At 45.5% G+C, this 22,602-nt stretch overlaps 1 protein-coding gene across 1 annotated transcript in view; it reads right to left on the minus strand.

The window, feature by feature from the left end:
• Window positions 1-22,602, minus strand: part of LOC129844155 (short transient receptor potential channel 5-like) — a 40,781-nt gene that overhangs the window by 8,304 nt on the left and 9,875 nt on the right. Inside the window, exons 6-7 of the mRNA XM_055912567.1 lie at window positions 16,260-16,381; window positions 3,335-3,530 (exon numbers count right to left, since the gene is read on the minus strand). Of these exons, the coding sequence (XP_055768542.1) occupies window positions 3,335-3,530; window positions 16,260-16,381 (318 nt within the window). The remainder of the gene's footprint in view (window positions 1-3,334; window positions 3,531-16,259; window positions 16,382-22,602) is intronic.

Raw genomic sequence — 22,602 nt, forward strand, 5'->3', positions numbered from 1 at the left:
AGGGAGGAGGGGGGAAGTGGGAGAGAGAGGGGGAGGAGGGGGGAAGTGGGAGAGAGAGGGGGAGGAGGGGGGGAGGGGGGAAAAGTGTGAGGGAGAAAGTGGGAGAGAGAGGGGGAGGAGGGGGGGAAGTGGGAGAGAGATGGGGGTGAGGGGGGAAGTGGGAGAGAGAGGGGGGTGAGGGGGGAAGTGGGAGAGAGAGGGGGAGGAGGGGGGAAGTGGGAGAGAGAGGGGGATGAGGGGGGAAAGTGGGAGGGAGAGAGGGAGGAGGGGGGAAGTGGGAGAGAGAGGGGGAGGAGGGGGGAGTGGGGAAAAGTGTGAGGGAGAAAGTGGGAGAGAGAGGGGGAGGAGGGGGGAAAGTGGGAGAGAGAAGGAGAAGAGGGGGAGGAGGGGAGAAGTGGGAGAGAGAGAGGGAGGAGGGGGGGAAGTGGGAGAGAGAGGGGGAGGAGGGGGGAGTGGGGAAAAGTGTGAGGGAGAAAGTGGGAGAGAGAGGGGGAGGAGGGGGGGAAGTGGGAGAGAGATGGGGGGTGAGGGGGGAAGTGGGAGAGAGAGGGGGGTGAGGGGGGAAGTGGGAGAGAGAGGGGGAGGAGGGGGGAAGTGGGAGAGAGAGGGGGAGGAGGGGGGAAGTGGGAGAGAGAGGGGGAGGAGGGGGGAAGTGGGAGAGAGAGGGGGAGGAGGGGGGAAGTGGGGAGAGAGAGGGGGAGGAGGGGGGGAGTGGGGAAAAGTGTGAGGGAGAAAGTGGGAGAGAGAGGGGGAGGAGGGGGGAAAGTGGGAGAGAGAAGGAGAAGAGGGGGGAAAGTGGGAGAGAGAAGGAGAGGAGGGGGGGAAAGTGGGAGAGAAAGGGGGAGGAGGGGGGAAAGTGGGAGAGAGAGGGGGAGGAGGGGGGGAAGTGGGAAGGAGGGGGAGGAGGGGTGAAGTGGGAGAGAGAGGGGGAGGAGGGGGGAAGTGGGAAGGAGGGGGAGGAGGGGTGAAGTGGGAGAGAGAGGGGGAGGAGGGGGGAAGTGGGAGAGAGAGGGGGAGGAGGGGGGGAAGTGGGAGAGAGAGGGGGAGGAGGGGGGAAAGTGGGAGAGAGAGGGGGAGGAGGGGGGGAAGTGGGAGAGAGAGGGGGAGGAGGGGGGAAGTGGGAGAGAGAGGGGGAGGAGGGGGGAAGCGGGAGAGAGAGGGGGAGGAGGGGGGGAAGTGGGAGAGAGAAGGAGAGGAGGGGGGAAAGTGGGAGAGAGAGGGGGAGGAGGGGGGGAAGTGGGAGAGAGAGGGGGAGGAGGGGGGAAAGTGGGAGAGAGAAGGAGAGGAGGGGGGAAAGTGGGAGAGAGAAGGAGAGGAGGGGGGAAAGTGGGAGAGAGAGGGGGAGGAGGGGGGAAAGTGGGAAGGAGGGGGAGGAGGGGTGAAGTGGGAGAGAGAGGGGGAGGAGGGGGGAAGTGGGAGAGAGAGGGGGAGGAGGGGGAGGAGGGGAGAAGTGGGAGAGAGAGAGGGAGGAGGGGGGAAGTGGGAGAGAGACGGGAGGTGAGGGGGGGAAGTGGGAGAGAGAGGGGGGAAGTGGGGGAGAGAGGGGGGTGAGGGAGGGAAGTGGGGGAGAGAGGGGGGGTGAGGGGGGGAAGTGGGAGAGAGAGGGGGAGGAGGGGGGGATCATTAACTAGATTCAGATGACTTTAGTACGTAGAGCGGGTTCAGACGGCCGGAGCATAATTACAAATAATTTGTAGACTGCAAATTCACCAGAAGAAGCCCAAACAGACCTTGATTACATTTGTATACCGGCACTTCTCTCTATTATGCGTAGGAATACTTTGGAACAGATTTGGTGTTTTTTCTCCGAAAACGTAAAAATAAAATCAACTGCGGGAAACCCTGATGAAGGATGAAGGATAAAGAATGAAGGACGAAGGATGAAGGATGAAGAAAGAACAATGAAGGATAAAGAATGAAGGACGAAGGATGAAGGATGAAGAAAGAACAATGAAGGATAAAGAATGAAGGATGAAGGATGAAGAAAGAACAATGAAGGATAAAGAATGAAGGATGAAGAACGAAGGATGAAGGATGAAGAATGAAGGATGAAGAATGAAGGATGAAGGATGAAGAACGAAGGATGAAGGACGAAGGATGAAGGACGAAGGATGAAGAATGAAGAAAGAACAATGAAGGATAAAGAATGAAGGATGAAGGATGAAGAAAGAACAATGAAGGATAAAGAATGAAGGATGAAGAACGAAGGATGAAGGATGAAGAAGGAACGATGAAGAACGAAGGATGAAGAATGAAGGATGAAGGATGAAGAACGAAGGATGAAGGATGAAGAACGAAGCTCGAAGGCTGAAGGACGAAGAAAGAACAATGAAGGATAAAGAATGAAGGATGAAGGATGAAGAAAGAACAATGAAGGATAAAGAATGAAGGATGAAGGATGAAGAACGAAGCTCGAAGGCTGAAGGACGAAGAAAGAACAATGAAGGATAAAGAATGAAGGATGAAGGATGAAGGACGAAGAAAGAACAATGAAGGATAAAGAATGAAGGATGAAGAACGAAGGACGAAGGATGAAGGATGAAGAATGAAGAATGAAGGATGAAGGATGAAGGACGAAGAATGAAGGATGAAGAATGACGGATGAAGAATGAAGAACGAAGGATGAAGGACGAAGGATGAAGAATGAAGAATGAAGGATGAAGGATGAAGAATGAAGTGCTTGCCTACGGAGCTGTGAGGGGAACGGCACCTCAGTACCTTCAGGCTCTGATCAGGCCCGACACCCAAACAAGGGCACTGCGTTCATCCACCTCTGGCCTGCTCGCCTCCCTACCTCTGAGGAAGTACAGTTCCCGCTCAGCCCAGTCAAAACTGTTCGCTGCTCTGGCACCCCAATGGTGGAACAAACTCCCTCACGACGCCAGGACAGCGGAGTCAATCACCACCTTCCGGAGACACCTGAAACCCCACCTCTTTAAGGAATACCTAGGATAGGATAAAGTAATTCTTCTGACCCCCCCCCCCCTTAAAAGATTTAGATGCACTATTGTAAAGTGGCTGTTCCACTGGATATCATGAGGTGAATGCACCAATTTGTAAGTCGCTCTGGATAAGAGCGTCTGCTGAATGACTTAAATGTAAATGTAAAGAATGAAGGATGAAGAATGACTTTGACACTGCGTAACAGCTCGAGATAATTCAACGTAACTTAACGCTTACAATAAATCAGTCAAGCAATCAAATACGGTGTTTGTTGCTTCGTGTGTTAAACTCTGGAATAGATCAAATACCTGATTGGCTGAGAGAGAGAGAGGAGGGAGAGGTTTTGAGAATCAATGGAATATCATTCAGATGTTTAATAGCTACTACTTACAGCTATGAGTTGGTAGGAGTTGTTCATCATGGCGATCAACATGTTGAGCAGAACCACCAGAGAGATCACGTTATAGGTTCCAAACATGGTGGCACCAACGAACTCTGTGAACTCATGACGAGCTTTAACGTTGGTCACGTACAGGTTTAACAGGCCGAAGATGGACCAGAACAGAGACTGGAGGGTCTCAAACAACCTGGAGAGAGAGAGAGAGAGGGAGAGAGAGAGAGAGAGAGACAGAGTTAGAGGAAGAGAGAGAGAGAGAGAGAGCGAGCGAGCGAGAGAGAAAGACAGAAAGAGAGAGCGAGAGAGAGAGAGAGAGAGAGAGAGAAAGAAAGAGAAAGAGAGAGAGTTAGAGGAAGAGAGAGGTTGAGAGAGGAAGAGAGAGAGAGAGAGAGAGAGAGAGATGACCAGATGAGCTCCTGCATTTTCCAACACTATGTCACCAGGACATATACAGGATACTACCCTCTACAACACTATGTCACCAGGACATATACAGGATACTACCCTCCACAACACTATGTCACCAGGACATATACAGGATACCACCCTCCACAACACTATGTCACCAGGACATATACAGGATGCTACCCTCCACAACATAACATTCACTATGTCACCAGGACATATACAAGATACTACCCTCTATAACACTATGTCACCAGGACATATACAGTATACTACCCTCCACAACACTATGTCACCAGGACATATACAGGATACTACCCTCCACAACACTATGTCACCAGGACATATACAGGATGCTACCCTCCACAACATAACATTCACTATGTCACCAGGACATATACAGGATACTACCCTCCACAACATTACCTTCACTATGTCACCAGGACATATACAGGATACTACCCTCCACAACATAACATTCACTATGTCACCAGGACATATACAAGATACTACCCTCTATAACACTATGTCACCAGGACATATACAGGATACTACCCTCCACAACACTATGTCACCAGGACATATACAGGATGCTACCCTCCACAACATAACATTCACTATGTCACCAGGACATATACAGGATACTACCCTCCACAACATTACCTTCACTATGTCACCAGGACATATACAGGATGCTACCCTCCACAACACTATGTCACCAGGACATATACAGGATGCTACCCTCCACAACACTATGTCACCAGGACATATACAGGATACTACCCTCCACAACACTATGTCACCAGGACATATACAGGATGCTACCCTCCACAACATAACATTCACTCCAAATCAAAACTCAAAACCTACAACCTGATTTTGGACTAATTTACCTGGAAGGATTCCCACTACCAGAGAATCTTATTCCCAAAGACTGTACAGCAAATGCTCTGGAAAACCAACGACAACCTGGAAAACCAACGACAACCTGGAAAACCAACGACAACCTGGAAAACCAACGAAAACCTGGAAAACCAACGAAAACCTGGAAAACCAACGACAACCTGGAAAACCAACGAAAACCTGGAAAACCAACGAAAACCTGGAAAACCAACGACAACCTGGAAAAACAACGACAACCTGGAAAACCAACGAAAACCTGGAAAACCAATGAAAACCTGGAAAACCAACGACGACCTGGAAAACCAACGAAAACCAACGACAACCTGGAAAACCAACGACAACCTGGAAAACCAATGAAAACCTGGAAAACCAACGACGACCTGGAAAACCAACGACGACCTGGAAAACCAACGAAAACCAACGACAACCTGGAAAACCAACGAAAACCTGGAAAACCAATGAAAACCTGGAAAACCAACGACGACCTGGAAAACCAACGAAAACCAACGACAACCTGGAAAACCAACGAAAACCTGGAAAACCAATGAAAACCTGGAAAAACAACGACAACCTGGAAAACCAACGAAAACCAACGACAACCTGGAAAACCAACGACGACCTGGAAAACCAACGACGACCTGGAAAACCAACGAAAACCTGGAAAACCAACGACGACCTGGAAAACCAACGACGACCTGGAAAACCAACGACGACCTGGAAAACCAACGACAACCTGGAAAACCAACGAAAACCTGGAAAACCAACGACAACCTGGAAAACCAACGACAACCTGGAAAACCAACGACAACCTGGAAAACCAACGACAACCTGGAAAACCAACGACAACCTGGAAAACCAACGAAAACCTGGAAAACCAACGAAAACCTGGAAAACCAACGACAACCTGGAAAACCAACGACAACCTGGAAAAACAACGAAAACCTGGAAAACCAACGACAACCTGGAAAACCAACGACAACCTGGAAAACCAACGACGACCTGGAAAACCAACGAAAACCAACGACAACCTGGAAAACCAACGACAACCTGGAAAACCAATGAAAACCTGGAAAACCAACGACGACCTGGAAAACCAACGACGACCTGGAAAACCAACGAAAACCAACGACAACCTGGAAAACCAACGAAAACCTGGAAAACCAATGAAAACCTGGAAAACCAACGACGACCTGGAAAACCAACGAAAACCAACGACAACCTGGAAAACCAACGAAAACCTGGAAAACCAATGAAAACCTGGAAAAACAACGACAACCTGGAAAACCAACGAAAACCAACGACAACCTGGAAAACCAACGACGACCTGGAAAACCAACGACGACCTGGAAAACCAACGAAAACCTGGAAAACCAACGACAACCTGGAAAACCAACGACGACCTGGAAAACCAACGAAAACCTGGAAAACCAACGACAACCTGGAAAACCAACGACAACCTGGAAAACCAACGAAAACCTGGAAAACCAACGAAAACCTGGAAAACCAACGACAACCTGGAAAACCAACGACAACCTGGAAAACCAACGAAAACCTGGAAAACCAACGCCGACCTGGAAAACCAACGACGACCTGGAAAACCAACGACGACCTGGAAAACCAACGACAACCTGGAAAACCAACGAAAACCTGGAAAACCAACGACGACCTGGAAAACCAACGACGACCTGGAAAACCAACGACAACCTGGAAAACCAACGAAAACCTGGAAAACCAACGACAACCTGGAAAACCAACGAAAACCAACGACAACCTGGAAAACCAACGAAAACCTGGAAAACCAACGAAAACCTGGAAAACCAACGACCAGCAAAAGAAACACAAAACAGAAACCCGAAAAACACCATCCAACCTGGAACTGAGTGAGTCATGTTTAGTATGAAGATACTTTAAAATTACAATCATATATTTTGACTTTATAAGGACTGAATGCTAAGTTAAGGCTACCAAGCTTGGTTAGGGAGGGTTAGGGAGGGTTAGGCCGGTAGGGATATCCATGTCTATTTTGACTTTATAAGGACTGAATGGTAAGTTAAGGCTACCTAGCTTGGTTAGGGAGGGTTAGGGAGGGTTTGGCCGGTAGGGATATCCTCGTCTATTTTGACTTTATAAGGACTGAATGCTAAGTTAAGGCTACCTAGCTTGGTTAGGGAGGGTTAGGGAGGGTTTGGCCAGTAGGGATATCCTTGTCTATTTTGACTTTATAAGGACTGAATGCTAAGTTAAGGCTACCAAGCTTGCAAGGGCAGAACAGATCCGGGTGCAACTTCAATTACCACTGAGGTGTGAAGTGAGAGGTGTCAAAGCCCTTGAGTCCAACAATGACAGGAGAGTTTCACAGCCTGCCTCTCCCTAATGCAGAGGCCTTTGAAGCTGCCTCCCTCTGTGCAGAGGTCAGTACAATACAGTACCCTTCTGGATGTAAAAAATGACAAGGCACGGAAAGAGTAAAAAAATAAGCTCCTTATGGAAAATCAAGAGAGACTTTTTGCTGACTGTTATAAAAATGGGAACATAAGCAACTTAATCTTCCACACAGACCATCCCCTGGCATGACACAGTGCTATATTAACCAGACCATCCCCTGGCACAGTGCTATATTAACCAGACCATCCCCTGGCATGACACAGTGCTATATTAACCAGACCATCCCCTGGCATGGCACAGTGCTATATTAACCAGACCATCCCTTGGCACAGTGCTATATTAACCAGACCATCCCCTGGCATGGCACAGTGCTATATTAACCAGACCATCCCCTGGCACAGTGCTATATTAACCAGACCATCCCCTGGCATGGCACAGTGCTATATTAACACAGACCATCCCCTGGCATGGCACAGTGCTATATTAACCAGACCATCCCCTGGCATGGCACAGTGCTATATTAACCAGACCATCCCCTGGCACAGTGCTATATTAACCAGACCATCCCCTGGCATGGTGCTATATTAACCAGACCATCCCCTGGCATGGTGCTATATTAACCAGACCATCCCCTGGCACAGTGCTATATTAACCAGACCATCCCCTGACACAGTGCTATATCAACCAGACCATCCCCTGGCATGGCACAGTGCTATATTAACCAGACCATCCCCTGGAACAGTGCTATATTAACCAGACCATCCACTGGCATGACACAGTGCTATATTACCGATGGGTGGAAACTCAGGATACTAGGCAACGAGGACTCTGAGTCAGCCAATGACAACCTGTACAAGTCAGGAACAGTATTGGTACAGGGAAACCTCAAACAGTTTCAGCTGGACTTTCCCATAATCAAAGAATTAGCCCAGCAGAAGAAGCTCTCCCTTGAGAAAGATACTCCCACCCCGAGCGGGTCAGACTAGACCTCTTCATTCTACAACCCCACAGACAATCAATCAATCAATCAATCAAGTTTATTTTATATAGCCCTTCCTACATCAGCTAATATCTCGAAGTGCTGTACAGAGACTCAGCCTAAAACCCCAAACAGCAAGCAATGCAGGTGTAGAAGCACGGTGGCTAGGAAAAACTCCCTAGAAAGGCCAAAACCTAGGAAGAAACCTAGAGAGGAACCAGGCTATGAGGGGTGGCCAGTCCTCTTCTGGCTGTGCCGGGTGGAGATTATAACAGAACTAAGCCAAGATGTTCAAAATGTTCATAAGTGACAAGCATGGTCAAATAATAATCATGAATAATTTTCAGTTGGCTTTTCATAGCCGATCATTAAGAGTTGAGGGAGATAGAGGGTGAGGAGGATGGAGGACAAGCAACCCCAAGCGGAAAGTCAACCTCCCAGCACAGAGTACTACCCCCTCATTGAAATTAAGGATACATTCACCCAGCTGGAGGTGAGGCAGGTGGAGCTGGAACAGCAGGTGATTAAACTTCAGTCAGCACAAAAAAAAGGGGCAGACCTGAAGAGCTGGAGGTGGAGAGACAACATCAAAGGGAGAAAGAGCAGGAGAAGATCAGAGCACTAGAGGAGAGGATCAGACTGCTGAAGGAGAGGGTGAGGGGGATGGAGGAGAGGGTGAGGGGGATGGAGGAGAGGGTGAGGAGGATGGAGGGGAGGGTGAGGGGGGTGGAGGAGAGGATCAGACTGCTGAAGGAGAGGGTGAGGAGGATGGAGGAGAGGGTGAGGGGGATGGAGGAGAGGATCAGACTGCTGAAGGAGAGGGTGAGGGGGATGGAGGAGAGGGTGGGGGGGGGGGGTGGAGGAGAGGGTGAGGGGGATGGAGGAGAGGGTGAGGGGGATGGAGGAGAGGGTGAGGGGGATGGAGGAGAGGGTGAGGGAGATGGAGGAGAGGGTGAGGGGGATGGAGGAGAGGATCAGACTGCTGAAGGAGAGGGTGAGGGGGATGGAGGAGAGGGTGGGGGGGGGGGTGGAGGAGAGGGTGAGGGTGAGGGGGATGGAGGAGAGGGTGAGGGGGATGGAGGAGAGGGTGAGGGGGATGGAGGAGAGGGTGAGGGGGATGGAGGAGAGGGTGAGGGGGATGGAGGAGAGGGTGAGGGGGATGGAGGAGAGGGTGAGGGAGAAGAGGGTGATGGGGATGGAGGAGAGGGTGAGGGGGATGGAGGAGAGGGTGAGGGGGATGGAGGAGAGGGTGAGGGGGATGGAGGAGAGGGTGATGGGGATGGAGGAGAGGATCAGATTGCTGGAGGAGAGGGTGAGGGGGATGGAGGAGAGGGTGAGGGAGATAGAGTGTGAGGAGTATGGAGGAAAGGGTGGGGGGGATGGAGGAGAGACAGCAAGAGAAATGAAGGAAAGGAGAGAGAGAGAGAGAGAGATAGAGGAGAGTGGGGTGTAGATGCAGTATACAACAAGCATACATCACAAGACAGAAACACCATAGTGTGTGTGTGTGTGTGTGTGTGTGTGTGTGTGTGTGTGTGTGTGTGTGTGTGTGTGTGTGTGTGTGTGTGTGTGTGTGTGTGTGTGTGTGTGTGTGTGTGTGTGTGTGTGTGTGTGTGTGTGTGTATAATATAGAAGTGTAGAGATGTGTTTTGACTCGAGTGTCTGGTTCCAGTTTCTGTATTGTATGAAATATTTAACAGTGAACAGCACCGTTGTCATTCCAGTCTGTGTTAGCAGGAGAAATGAAAAGAATGTGTCACTGCTGCCAGGAATGAAGAGGGCAGGAAATGAGAGAGAGAATATTCTGAGGATAAATGATGAGAGAACATTATTGTGAATAGAGATAACCAACAAGCAGACGTTCCTCCACGTTCTCCAAATTTCAAAGTTGCTCCAAACGTTACATTTCAAAGTGTTTTTGTTGCTCCTGTTGCTCTGTATCGTTCCATTTCTCCAAACGTCAAATTTTGAAGTTAAGGGTTAAAGTTTGAGATAGGGTTAAAACATAAAACTGTAAAAACTGTTTCTACAACTGGGTTTGAACACGTTACCTTGTGATCCAGAGTCATGGGACCAGTTTCTACAACTGGGTTTGGACTGGGCCCAGACGGCCGGTCATTATACCATGATAACAAGTTTAGATAGGACGCTAAACTAATTTAGCATTCAACAAAAGGTGTCATGGGCTAATTGAGTGACTGATGATGCACAACCACATTTTTAACTTGCACAATTATGTATTCTACTATTCTGACTTACAACTGAGTTTGCTTTTTATTATTATTTATTTATTTTTGGGTGAGGGGGACTGATTCGAGGGCCTTCGTAAGGGGGTCCTGGGCCTGCAACCATCATCTACGCTGATTGAAGTGGATTTAACAAGTGACATCAATAAGGGATCATAGCTTTCACCTGGAAGATGGTCGCCGGAAGAAATGGCTGCCGTTTTACGGTCTCCTAACCAATTGTGCTATTGTGTGTTTTTTCCCCGCGATATTTGTAAATTATTTTGTACATAATGTTTCTGCAACCGTATCTTACGGCAGAAAGAGAGCTTCTGGATATCAGGACAGCGATCACTCACCTCGGATTAGACGAAGATTTCTTCAACAACAAGCAGGACTCACACGATATTCTCCAAAAACCATACAGGGTCGACATCCCAGTTATTGGCAAGAGGAAGAGACGCAGAGGACGAAGAGCCGGATGCCTCGTCCGGACCCAGTAGGAAAGCTGCCGTTACCGTCAATATTACTCGCCAACATGCAATCATTGGACAATAAATTAGACGAGGTACGGTCATGAATATCCTACCAACGTGACATCAAAAACTGTAATATCCTATGTTTCACGGAATCGTGGCTGAATGACGACATGGATATTCAGCTAGCGGGATACACGCTGCACGGGGCGGTCTGTGCAGATTTGTAAACAACAGCGGGTGCACGAAATCTAAGGAAGTCTCTAGATTTTGCTCGCCTGAAGTAGAGTATATTGTGATAAATTGCAGGCCACACTACATGCCTAGAGAGTTTTCAGCTATACTTTTCATGGCTGTTTATTTACCACCACAAACAGATACGTGCACGAAGGCCGCACTCAGTCAGCTGTATAAGGAAATAAGCTAACAGGAAGCCGCTCACCCAGAGGCGGCGCTCCTAGTGGCCAGAGACTTTAATGCAGGGAAACTTAAATCAGTTCTACCAAATCTCTATCAGCATGTTAAATGTGCAACCAGAGGGAAAACAATTCTAGATCACCTGTACTCCACACACAGAGACACGTACAAAGCTCTCCCTCGCCCTCCATTTGGTCAATCTGACCACAACTCTATCCTGATTCCTGTTTACAAGCAAAAATGAAAGCAGGAAGCACCAGTGACTAGATCAATAAAAAAGTGGTCAGATGAAGCAGATGCTAAACTACAGGACTGTTTTGCCATCACAGACTGGAATATGTTCCAGGATTCTTCCGATGGCATTGAGGAGAACACCACATCTGTTATTGGCTTCATCAATAAATGCATTTAGGACGTCGTCCCCTCAGTGACTGTACGTACATACACCAACCAGAAGCCATGGGTTACAGGCAACATTCGCCACACTGTCAAGGTGCGGGACTCTAACCCAGAAGCTTACAAGAAATCCCGCTATGCCCTGCGACGAACCATCAAACAGGCGACGCGTCAATACAGGGCTAAGATTAAATCACACTACACCGGCTCCAACGCTCGTCGGATGTGGCCATCCAGGACCTCTACACCAGGCGGTGCCAGAGGAAGGCCCTAAAAATTGTCAAAGACCCCAGCCACCCCAGTCATAGACTGTTCTCTCTACTACCGCATGGCAAGCAGTACCGGAGTGCCAAGTCTAGGACAAAAAGATTTCTCAACAGCTTTTACCCCCAAACCATAAGACTCCTGGACAGGTAACCAAATGGTTACCCGGACTATTTGCATTGTGTGCCCCCCCCAACCCCTCTTTTACGTTGCTGCTACTCTCTGTTTATCGTATATGCATAGTCACTTTAACTATACATTCATGTACATACTACCTCAATTGGCCCGACCAACCAGTGCCCGAGCACATTGGCTAACCGGGCTATCTGCATTGTGTCCCGCCACCCGCCAACCCCTCTTTTTACACTACTGCTACACTCTGTTCATCATATATGCATAGTCACTTTAACCATATCTACATGTACATACTACCTCAATCAGCCTGACTAACCGGTGTCTGTATGCAGCCTCGCTACTTTTATAGCATCGCTACTGTATATAGTCTGTCTTTTTACTATTGTTTTATTTCTTTACTTACCTATTGTTCACCTAATACCTTTTTTTGCACTGTTGGTTAGAGCCTGTAAGTAAGCATTTCACTGTAAGGTCTACTACACCTGTTGTATTCAGCATTTCACTGTAAGGTCTACTACACCTGTTGTATTCAGCATTTCACTGTAAGGTCTACTACACCTGTTGTATTCAGCATTTCACTGTAAGGTCTACTACACCTGTTGTATTCAGCATTTCACTGTAAGGTCTACTACACCTGTTGTATTCAGCATTTCACTGTAAGGTCTACTACACCTGTTGTATTAAGCATTTCACTGTAAGGTCTACTACACCTGTTGTATTCAGCATTTCACTGTGAGGTCTACTACACCTGTTGTATTCAGCATTTCACTGTAAGGTCTACTACACCTGTTCTATTCAGCATTTCACTGTGAGGTCTACTACACCTGTTGTATTCAGCATTTCACTGTGAGGTCTACTACACCTGTTGTATTCAGCATTTCACTGTGAGGTCTACTACACCTGTTGTATTCAGCATTTCACTGTAAGGTCTACTACACCTGTTGTATTTAGCATTTCACTGTAAGGTCTACTACACCTGTTGTATTCAGCATTTCACTGTAAGGTCTACTACACCTGTTGTATTCAGCATTTCACTGTAAGGTCTACCTACACCTGTTGTATTCAGCATTTCACTGTGAGGTCTACTACACCTGTTGTATTCAGCATTTCACTGTAAGGTCTACTACACCTGTTGTATTCAGCATTTCACTGTAAGGTCTACCTACACCTGTTGTATTCAGCATTTCACTGTAAGGTCTACTACACCTGTTGTATTCAGCATTTCACTGTGAGGTCTACACCTGTTGTATTCAGCATTTCACTGTAAGGTCTACTACACCTGTTGTATTCAGCATTTCACTGTAAGGTCTACGACACCTGTTGTATTCAGCATTTCACTGTAAGGTCTACTACACCTGTTGTATTCAGCATTTCACTGTGAGGTCTACTACACCTGTTGTATTCAGCATTTCACTGTAAGGTCTACTACACCTGTTGTATTCAGCATTTCACTGTAAGGTCTACTACACCTGTTGTATTCAGCATTTCACTGTGAGGTCTACTACACCTGTTGTATTCAGCATTTCACTGTAAGGTCTACTACACCTGTTGTATTCAGCATTTCACTGTAAGGTCTACTACACCTGTTGTATTCAGCATTTCACTGTAAGGTCTACTACACCTGTTGTATTCAGCATTTCACTGTAAGGTCTACTACACCTGTTGTATTCGGCGCACGTGACAAATAAACTTTGATTTGATTTGATTCACCTGGTCAGGCTATGTCATGGAAAGAGATTTCCTAATGTTTTGTACAGTCAGTGTAAATATAATGAATTGTATTTAATATTTTATAGTAAAAAGCAGACATATAATGGAAAGACATAGAATGAAAAATAACATATATTTTCCCCAAATAACCTTGCTGACTGTTGTGGGGTGCTCACAGTGATATTCTGGGTTTATATCGAGAGCAGTTTGCGGGTTTCTCTTTCTTGGCCTTGTATCACAGAGGCGTAGTCTATGAAGGCATTTCCAACATGTTTGCAGGGTTAAATGTAATTATCACAGCTAGTCTGGTGGTATTGTGCTTCTCCCCTCAGAGTCATTTACCCACGCACCGTGACTGAAGTCAACGCATCTCAGCGAGACGATTTGTTCACCTAAAAACAAAGCCTTTAGGCCTGTGATTTCTTAATCCAGCCCTGCAAATAGATTTGGACTTTTACTGTGGTCAAACAGGTTTAGAGTTTTACCTATATTAAATAGGTTTAGAGTTTTACCTATATCAAATAGGTTTAGAGTTTACCTATATCAAATAGGTTTAGAGTTTTACCTATGTTAAATAGGTTTAGAGTTTTACCTATATCAAATAGGTTTAGAGTTTTACCTATATCAAATAGGTTTAGAGTTTTACCTATATCAAATAGGTTTAGAGTTTACCTATATCAAATAGGTTTAGAGTTTTACCCATATCAAACAGGTTTAGAGTTTTACCTATATCAAATAGGTTTAGAGTTTTACCTATATCAAATAGGTTTAGAGTTTTACCTATATCAAATGTACCTATATTAAATATTACCTATATCAAATAGGTTTAGAGTTTTACCTATATTAAATAGGTTTAGAGTTTTACCTGTATCAAAAAGGTTTAGAGTTTTACCTATATTAAATAGGTTTAGAGTTTTACCTATATCAAATAGGTTTAGAGTTTTACCTATATCAAATGTACCTATATTAAATATTACCTATATCAAATAGGTTTAGAGTTTTACCTATATTAAATAGGTTTAGAGTTTTACCTGTATCAAAAAGGTTTAGAGTTTTACCTATATCAAACAGGTTTAGAGTTTTACCTATATCAAATAGGTTTAGAGTTTTACCTATATCAAACAGGTTTAGAGTTTTACCTATATCAAACAGGTTTAGAGTTTTACCTATATCAAACAGGTTTATAGTTTTACCCATATCAAACAGGTTTAGAGTTTTACCCATATCAAACAGGTTTAGAGTTTTACCTATATCAAACAGGTTTAGAGTTTTACCTATATCAAATAGGTTTAGAGTTTTACCTACATCAAACAGGTTTAGAGTTTTACCTATATCAAACAGGTTTAGAGTTTTACCTATATCAAACAGGTTTAGAGTTTTACCCATATCAAACAAGTTTAGAGTTTTACCTATATTAAATAGGATTAGAGTTTTACCTATATCAAATAGGTTTAGAGTTTTACCTATATCAAACAGGTTTAGAGTTTTACCTATATCAAATAGGTTTAGAGTTTTACCTATATCAAATAGGTTCAGAGTTTTACCTATATCAAACAGGTTTAGAGTTTTACCTATATCAAACAGGTTTAGAGTTTTACCTGTATCAAATAGGTTTAGAGTTTTACCTATATCAAACAGGTTTAGAGTTTTACCTATATCAAATAGGTTTAGAGTTTTACCTATATCAACCATTTGTACATTGTTACAACACTGTATATATATATATAATATAACATTTGTAATGCCTTTATTGTTTTGAAACTTCTGTATGTGTAATGTTTACTGTTAATTTGTATTGTTTATTTCACTTTTGTACAATATCTATCTCACTTGCTTTGGCAATGTTAACACATGTTTCCCATGCCAATAAAGCCCCTTGAATTGAATTGAATTGAGAGAAAGAGAGAGAGAGAGAGAGAGTGTGTGTGTGTGTGTGTGTGTCCTTGACAGACAGACAGACACAGAGAGACACAGAGAGAGACAGAGAGAGACAGAGAGAGAGAGAGAGAGAGAGAGAGTGTGTGTGTGTGTGTGTCCTTGCTCATTACTATTCATAACAGATGTGTCTGATAACTGTTAATTAGCACAATGTGTGCCATCGAGTGTGTCTCTGTACGTATTGATAGATTACAATCAGTAACATCATCACCTAGAACAAACACCAACTCTGTTGACTTGGGTGGGACACTGCCCCCTCAGCAAGACCACTGGAGCACAAACTGTTCTGTGTCCCAATAATCTCTCCTTCCTCCTGAAGTGTTCACTCATTCACTACTCCCCACAAAGCGAGAGGGACTTTCAAATCCATGAAGGGTGAAGGTGCACACTTTGGGAGAGAGGAAAAATTATTAGGACGCATGGACGTGTGTGTGTGTGTGTGTGTGTGCGCGTGCACGTGTGTGTGTGTGTGTGTGTGTATGTGCGCGTGTGCGTGTGCCTGTGTGTGTGTGTGTGTGCTTGTGTGTGTGTGTGTGTGTGTGCGTGTGCCTGTGTGTGTGCCTGTGTGTGTGCATGTGCTTGTGTGTGTGTGTGTGTGTGTGTGTGTGTGTGTGTGTGTGTGTGTGTGTGTGTGTGTGTGTGTGTGCGTGTGCCTGTGTGTGTGTGTGTGTGTGTGTGTCTCTTACGTTGAGAAGGCGTTATTCTGTTTCTCACAGCGGATGCCTTTGCAGTTGTTGGGTTCATCTGAGGCGTTGGTCTCGTAGTAGAAGTACAGCTGATTCAGACCGTTGGCAAACGCTAGCAGGACCTAGCAAATACAACGATTAGACGTTAGCTAGCAGGACCTAGCAAATACAACGATTAGACTATGCTAGCAGGACCTGGCAAATACAACGATTAGACGTTAGCTAGCAGGACCTAGCAAATACAACGATTAGACGTTAGCTAGCAGGACCTAGCAAATACAACGATTAGACGCTAGCTAGCAGGACCTAGCAAATACAACGATTAGACGCTAGCTAGCAGGACCTGGCAAATACAACAATTAGACGTTAGCTAGCAGGACCTAGCAAATACAACGATTAGACGTTAGCTAGCAGGACCTAGCAAATACAACGATTAGACGTTAGCTAGCAGGACCTAGCAAATACAACAATTAGACGTTACCTAGCAGGACCTAGCAAATACAACGATTAGACGTTAGCTAGCAGGACCTGGCAAATACAACGATTAGACGTTAGGTAGCAGGACCTGGCAAATACAACGATTAGACGCTAGCTAGTAGGACCTAGCAAATACAACGATTAGACGTTAGCTAGCAGGACCTGGCAAATACAACGATTAGACGTTAGCTAGCAGGACCTAGCAAATACAACGATTAGAAGTTAGCTAGCAGGACCTAGCAAATACAACAATTAGACGTTACCTAGCAGGACCTAGCAAATACAACGATTAGACGTTAGCTAGCAGGACCTGGCAAATACAACGATTAGACGTTAGCTAGCAGGACCTAGCAAATACAACGATTAGACGTTAGCTAGCAGGACCTGGCAAATACAACGATTAGACGTTAGCTAGCAGGACCTAGCAAATACAACGATTAGACGTTAGCTAGCAGGACCTGGCAAATACAACGATTAGAAGTTAGGTAGCAGGACCTGGCAAATACAACGATTAGACGTTAGCTAGCAGGACCTAGCAAATACAACGATTAGACATTAGCAAGCAGGACCTAGCAAATACAACGATTAGACTATGCTAGCAGGACCTGGCAAATACAACGATTAGACGTTAGCTCGCAGGACCTGGCAAATACATCGATTAGACGTTAGCTAGCAGGACCTGGCAAATACAACGATTAGACGTTAGCTAGCAGGACCTGGCAAATACAACGATTAGACGTTAGCTAGCAGGACCTGGCAAATACAACGATTAGACGTTAGCTAGCAGGACCTGGCAAATACAACGATTAGACGTTAGCTAGCAGGACCTGGCAAATACAACGATTAGACGTTAGCTAGCAGGACCTGGCAAATACAACAATTAGACGTTAGGTAGCAGGACCTGGCAAATACAACGATTAGACGCTAGCTAGTAGGACCTAGCAAATACAACGATTAGACGTTAGCTAGCAGGACCTGGCAAATACAACGATTAGACGTTAGCTAGCAGGACCTAGCAAATACAACGATTAGAAGTTAGCTAGCAGGACCTGGCAAATACAACGATTAGACGTTAGCTATTAGGACCTAGCAAATACAATGATTAGACGTTAGCTAGCAGGACCTAGCAAATACAACGATTAGACTATGCTAGCAGGACCTGGCAAATACAACGATTAGACGTTAGCTAACAGGACCTGGCAAATACAACGATTAAACTATGCTAGCAGGACCTGGCAAATACAACGATTAGACGTTAGCTAACAGGACCTGGCAAATACAACGATTAGACGTTAGCTAGCAGGACCTGGCAAATACAACGATTAGACGTTAGCTAGCAGGACCTGGCAAATACAACGATTAGACGTTAGCTCGCAGGACCTGGCAAATACAACGATTAGACGTTAGCTAGCAGGACCTAGCAAATACAACGATTAGACGTTAGCTAGCAGGACCTGGCTAATACAACGATTAGACGTTAGCTCGCAGGACCTGGCAAATACAACGATTAGACGTTAGCTAGCAGGACCTGGCAAATACAACGATTAGACGTTAGCTAGCAGGACCTAGCAAATACAACGATTAGACGTTAGCTAGCAGGACCTGGCAAATACAACGATTAGACGTTAGCTAGCAGGACCTGGCAAATACAACGATTAGACGCTAGCTAGCAGGACCTAGCAAATACAACGATTAGACGTTAGCTAGCAGGACCTGGCAAATACAACGATTAGACGTTAGCTAGCAGGACCTAGCAAATACAACGATTAGAAGTTAGCTAGCAGGACCTGGCAAATACAACGATTAGACGTTAGCTATTAGGACCTAGCAAATACAATGATTAGACGTTAGCTAGCAGGACCTAGCAAATACAACGATTAGACGTTAGCTAGCAGGACCTGGCAAATACAACGATTAGACGTTAGCTAGCAGGACCTAGCAAATACAACAATTAGACGTTAGCTAGCAGTACCTAGCAGATATAACGATTATACGTTAGCTAGCAGGATTTAACAGATACAAGGATTAGACGATAGCTAGCAGGACCTAGCAAATACAACGATTAGACGATAGCTAGCAGGACCTAGCAAATACAACGATTAGACGATAGCTAGCAGGACCTAGGATCAGATACAAGGATTATAAATTAGTTGAGTTCTTTCTTATGCTGCAAATGCTACACTCTGTTCCAAATTCTACACTACACCCTGTTCCAAGTACGACTCCCTACACCCTCTTACAAATTCTACACTACACCCTGTTCCAAATGCTACTCCCTACACCCTGTTCCAAATGCTACTCCCTACACCCTGTTCCAAATGCTACACCCTTAACCCTGTTCCAAATTCTACACCCTGTTCCAAATGCTACTCCAAACACCCTGTTCCAAATGCTACTCCCTACACCCTGTTCCAAATGCTACACCCTACACCCTGTTCCAAATTCTACACCCTGTTCCAAATTCTACACCCTACACCCTGTTCCAAATTCTTTACCCTGTTCCAAATTCCACACCCTACACCCTGTTCCAAATTCTACACCCTGTTCCAAATGCTACTCCAAACACCCTGTTCCAAATGCTACTCCCTACACCCTGTTCCAAATGCTACACCCTACACCCTGTTCCAAATTCTACACCCTGTTCCAAATTCTACACCCTACACCCTGTTCCAAATTCTTTACCCTGTTCCAAATTCTACACCCTACACCCTGTTCCAAATTCTACACCCTGTTCCAAATGCTACACCCTACACCTGTTCCAAATTCTACACCCTGTTCAAAATTATACACCCTACACCCTGTTCCAAATGCTACACCCTGTTCCAAATTCTACACCCTGTTCAAAATTCTACACCCTACACCCTGTTCCGAATGCTACACCCTACACCCTGTTCCAAATTCTACACCCTGTTCCAAATGCTACACCCTGTTCCAAATGCCACACCCTACACCCTGTTCCAAATGCTACATTCTACACCCTGTTCCAAATTCTACACCCTGTTCCAAATGCTACACCCTGTTTCAAATGCTACACCCTACACCCTGTTCCAAATTCTACACCCTACACCCTGTTCCAAATTCTACACCCTGTTCCAAATTCAACACCCTACACCCTGTTCCAAATTCTACACCCTACACCCTGTTCCAAATTCTACACCCTACACCCTGTTCCAAATTCTACACCCTGTTCCAAATTCTACACCCTGTTCAAAATTCTACACCCTACACCCTGTTCCAAATGCTACACCCTACACCCTGTTCCAAATTATACACCCTGTTCCAAATGCTACACCCTGTTCCAAATTCTACACCCTGTTCCAAATGCTACACCCTGTTCCAAATTCTACACTCTGTTCCAAATTCTACACCCTACACCCTGTTCCAAATGCTACACCCTACACCCTGTTCCAAATTCTACACCCTGTTCCAAATGCTACACCCTACACCCTGTTCCAAATTCTACACCCTGTTCCAAATTCTACACCCTGTTCCAAATTCTACACCCTACACCCTGTTCCAAATTCTACACCCTACACCCTGTTCCAAATTCTACACCCTGTTCAAAATTCTACACCCTACACCCTGTTCCAAATTCTACACCCTGTTCAAAATTCTACACCCTACACCCTGTTCCAAATGCTACACCCTACACCCTGTTCCAAATTATACACCCTGTTCCAAATGCTACACCCTGTTCCAAATTCTACACCCTGTTCCAAATGCTACACCCTGTTCCAAATTCTACACTCTGTTCCAAATTCTACACCCTACACCCTGTTCCAAATTCTACACCCTGTTCCAAATGCTACACCCTACACCCTGTTCCAAATTCTACACCCTGTTCCAAATTCTACACCCTGTTCCAAATGCTACACCCTACACCCTGTTCCAAATTCTACACCCTGTTCCAAATTCTACACCCTATACCCTGTTCCAAATTCTACACCCTGTTCCAAATTCTACACCCTGTTCCAAATTCTACACCCTACACCCTGTTCCAAATTCTACACCCTACACCCTTTTCCAAATTCTACACCCTGTTCAAAATTCTACACCCTACACCCTGTTCCAAATGCTACACCCTACACCGTGTTCCAAATTATACACCCTGTTCCAAATTCTACACCCTGTTCCAAATTCTACACCCTACACCCTGTTCCAAATTCTACACCCTACACCCTGTTCAAAATTCTACACCCTACACCCTGTTCCAAATGCTACACCCTACACCCTGTTCCAAATGCTACACCCTGTTCCAAATTCTACACCCTGCTCCAAATGCTACACCCTGTTCCAAATTCTACACCCTGTTCCAAATTCTACACCCTACACCCTGTTCCAAATTCTACACCCTACACCCTGTTCCAAATTCAACACCCTGTTCCAAATGCTACACCCTACACCCTGTTCCAAATTCTACACCCTGTTCCAAATTCTACACCCTGTTCCAAATTCTACACCCAACACCCTGTTCCAAATGCTACACCCTGTTCCAAATGCTACACCCTACACCCTGTTCCAAATTCTACACCCTGTTCCAAATTCTACACCCTATACCCTGTTCCAAATTCTACACCCTGTTCCAAATTCTACACCCTACACCCTGTTCCAAATTCTACACCCTGTTCCAAATGCTACACCCTACACCTGTTCCAAATTCTACACCCTGTTCAAAATTCTACACCCTACACCCTGTTCCAAATTCTACACCCTATTCCAAATGCTACGCCCTACACTCTGTTCCAAATTCTACACCCTGTTCCAAATTCTACACCCTACACCCTGTTCCAAATGCTATACCCTGTTCCAAATTCTACACCCTACACCCTGTTCCAAATTCTACACCCTGTTTCAAATTCTACACCCTGTTCCAAATTCTACACCCTGTTCCAAATTCTACACCCTGTTCCAAGTGCTACTCCCTACACCCTGTTCCAAATGCTACACCCTGTTCCAAATGCTACACCCTACACCCTGTTCCAAATTCTACACCCTACACCCTGTTCCAAATTCTACACCCTGTTCCAAATTCTACACCCTACACCTTGTTCCAAATTCTACACCCTACACCCTGTTCCAAATTCTACACCCTGTTCAAAATTCTACACCCTACACCCTGTTCCAAATTCTACACCCTGTTCAAAATTCTACACCCTACACCCTGTTCCAAATGCTACACCCTACACCCTGTTCCAAATTATACACCCTGTTCCAAATGCTACACCCTGTTCCAAATGCTACACCCTACACCCTGTTCCAAATTCTACACCCTGTTCCAAATTCTACACCCTACACCCTGTTCCAAATTCTACACCCTACACCCTGTTCAAAATTCTACACCCTACACCCTGTTCCAAATGCTACACCCTACACCCTGTTCCAAATGCTACACCCTGTTCCAAATTCTACACCCTGTTCCAAATGCTACACCCTGTTCCAAATTCTACACCCTGTTCCAAATTCTACACCCTACACCCTGTTCCAAATGCTACACCCTACACCCTGTTCCAAATTCTACACCCTGTTCCAAATGCTGCACCCTACACCCTGTTCCAAATTCTACACCCTGTTCCAAATTCTACACCCTGTTCCAAATTCTACACCCTGTTCCAAATGCTACACCCTACACCCTGTTCCAAATTCTACACCATGTTCCAAATTCTACACCCTACACCCTGTTCCAAATTCTACACCCTGTTCCAAATTCTACACCCTACACCCTGTTCCAAATTCTACACCCTGTTCCAAATGCTACACCCTACACCTGTTCCAAATTCTACACCCTGTTCAAAATTCTACACCCTACACCCTGTTCCAAATTCTACACCCTGTTCCAAATGCTACACCCTACACCCTGTTCCAAATT

This window comes from Salvelinus fontinalis, unplaced genomic scaffold, assembly GCF_029448725.1.
Source record: "Salvelinus fontinalis isolate EN_2023a unplaced genomic scaffold, ASM2944872v1 scaffold_0184, whole genome shotgun sequence".
NCBI lineage: Eukaryota > Metazoa > Chordata > Actinopteri > Salmoniformes > Salmonidae > Salvelinus > Salvelinus fontinalis.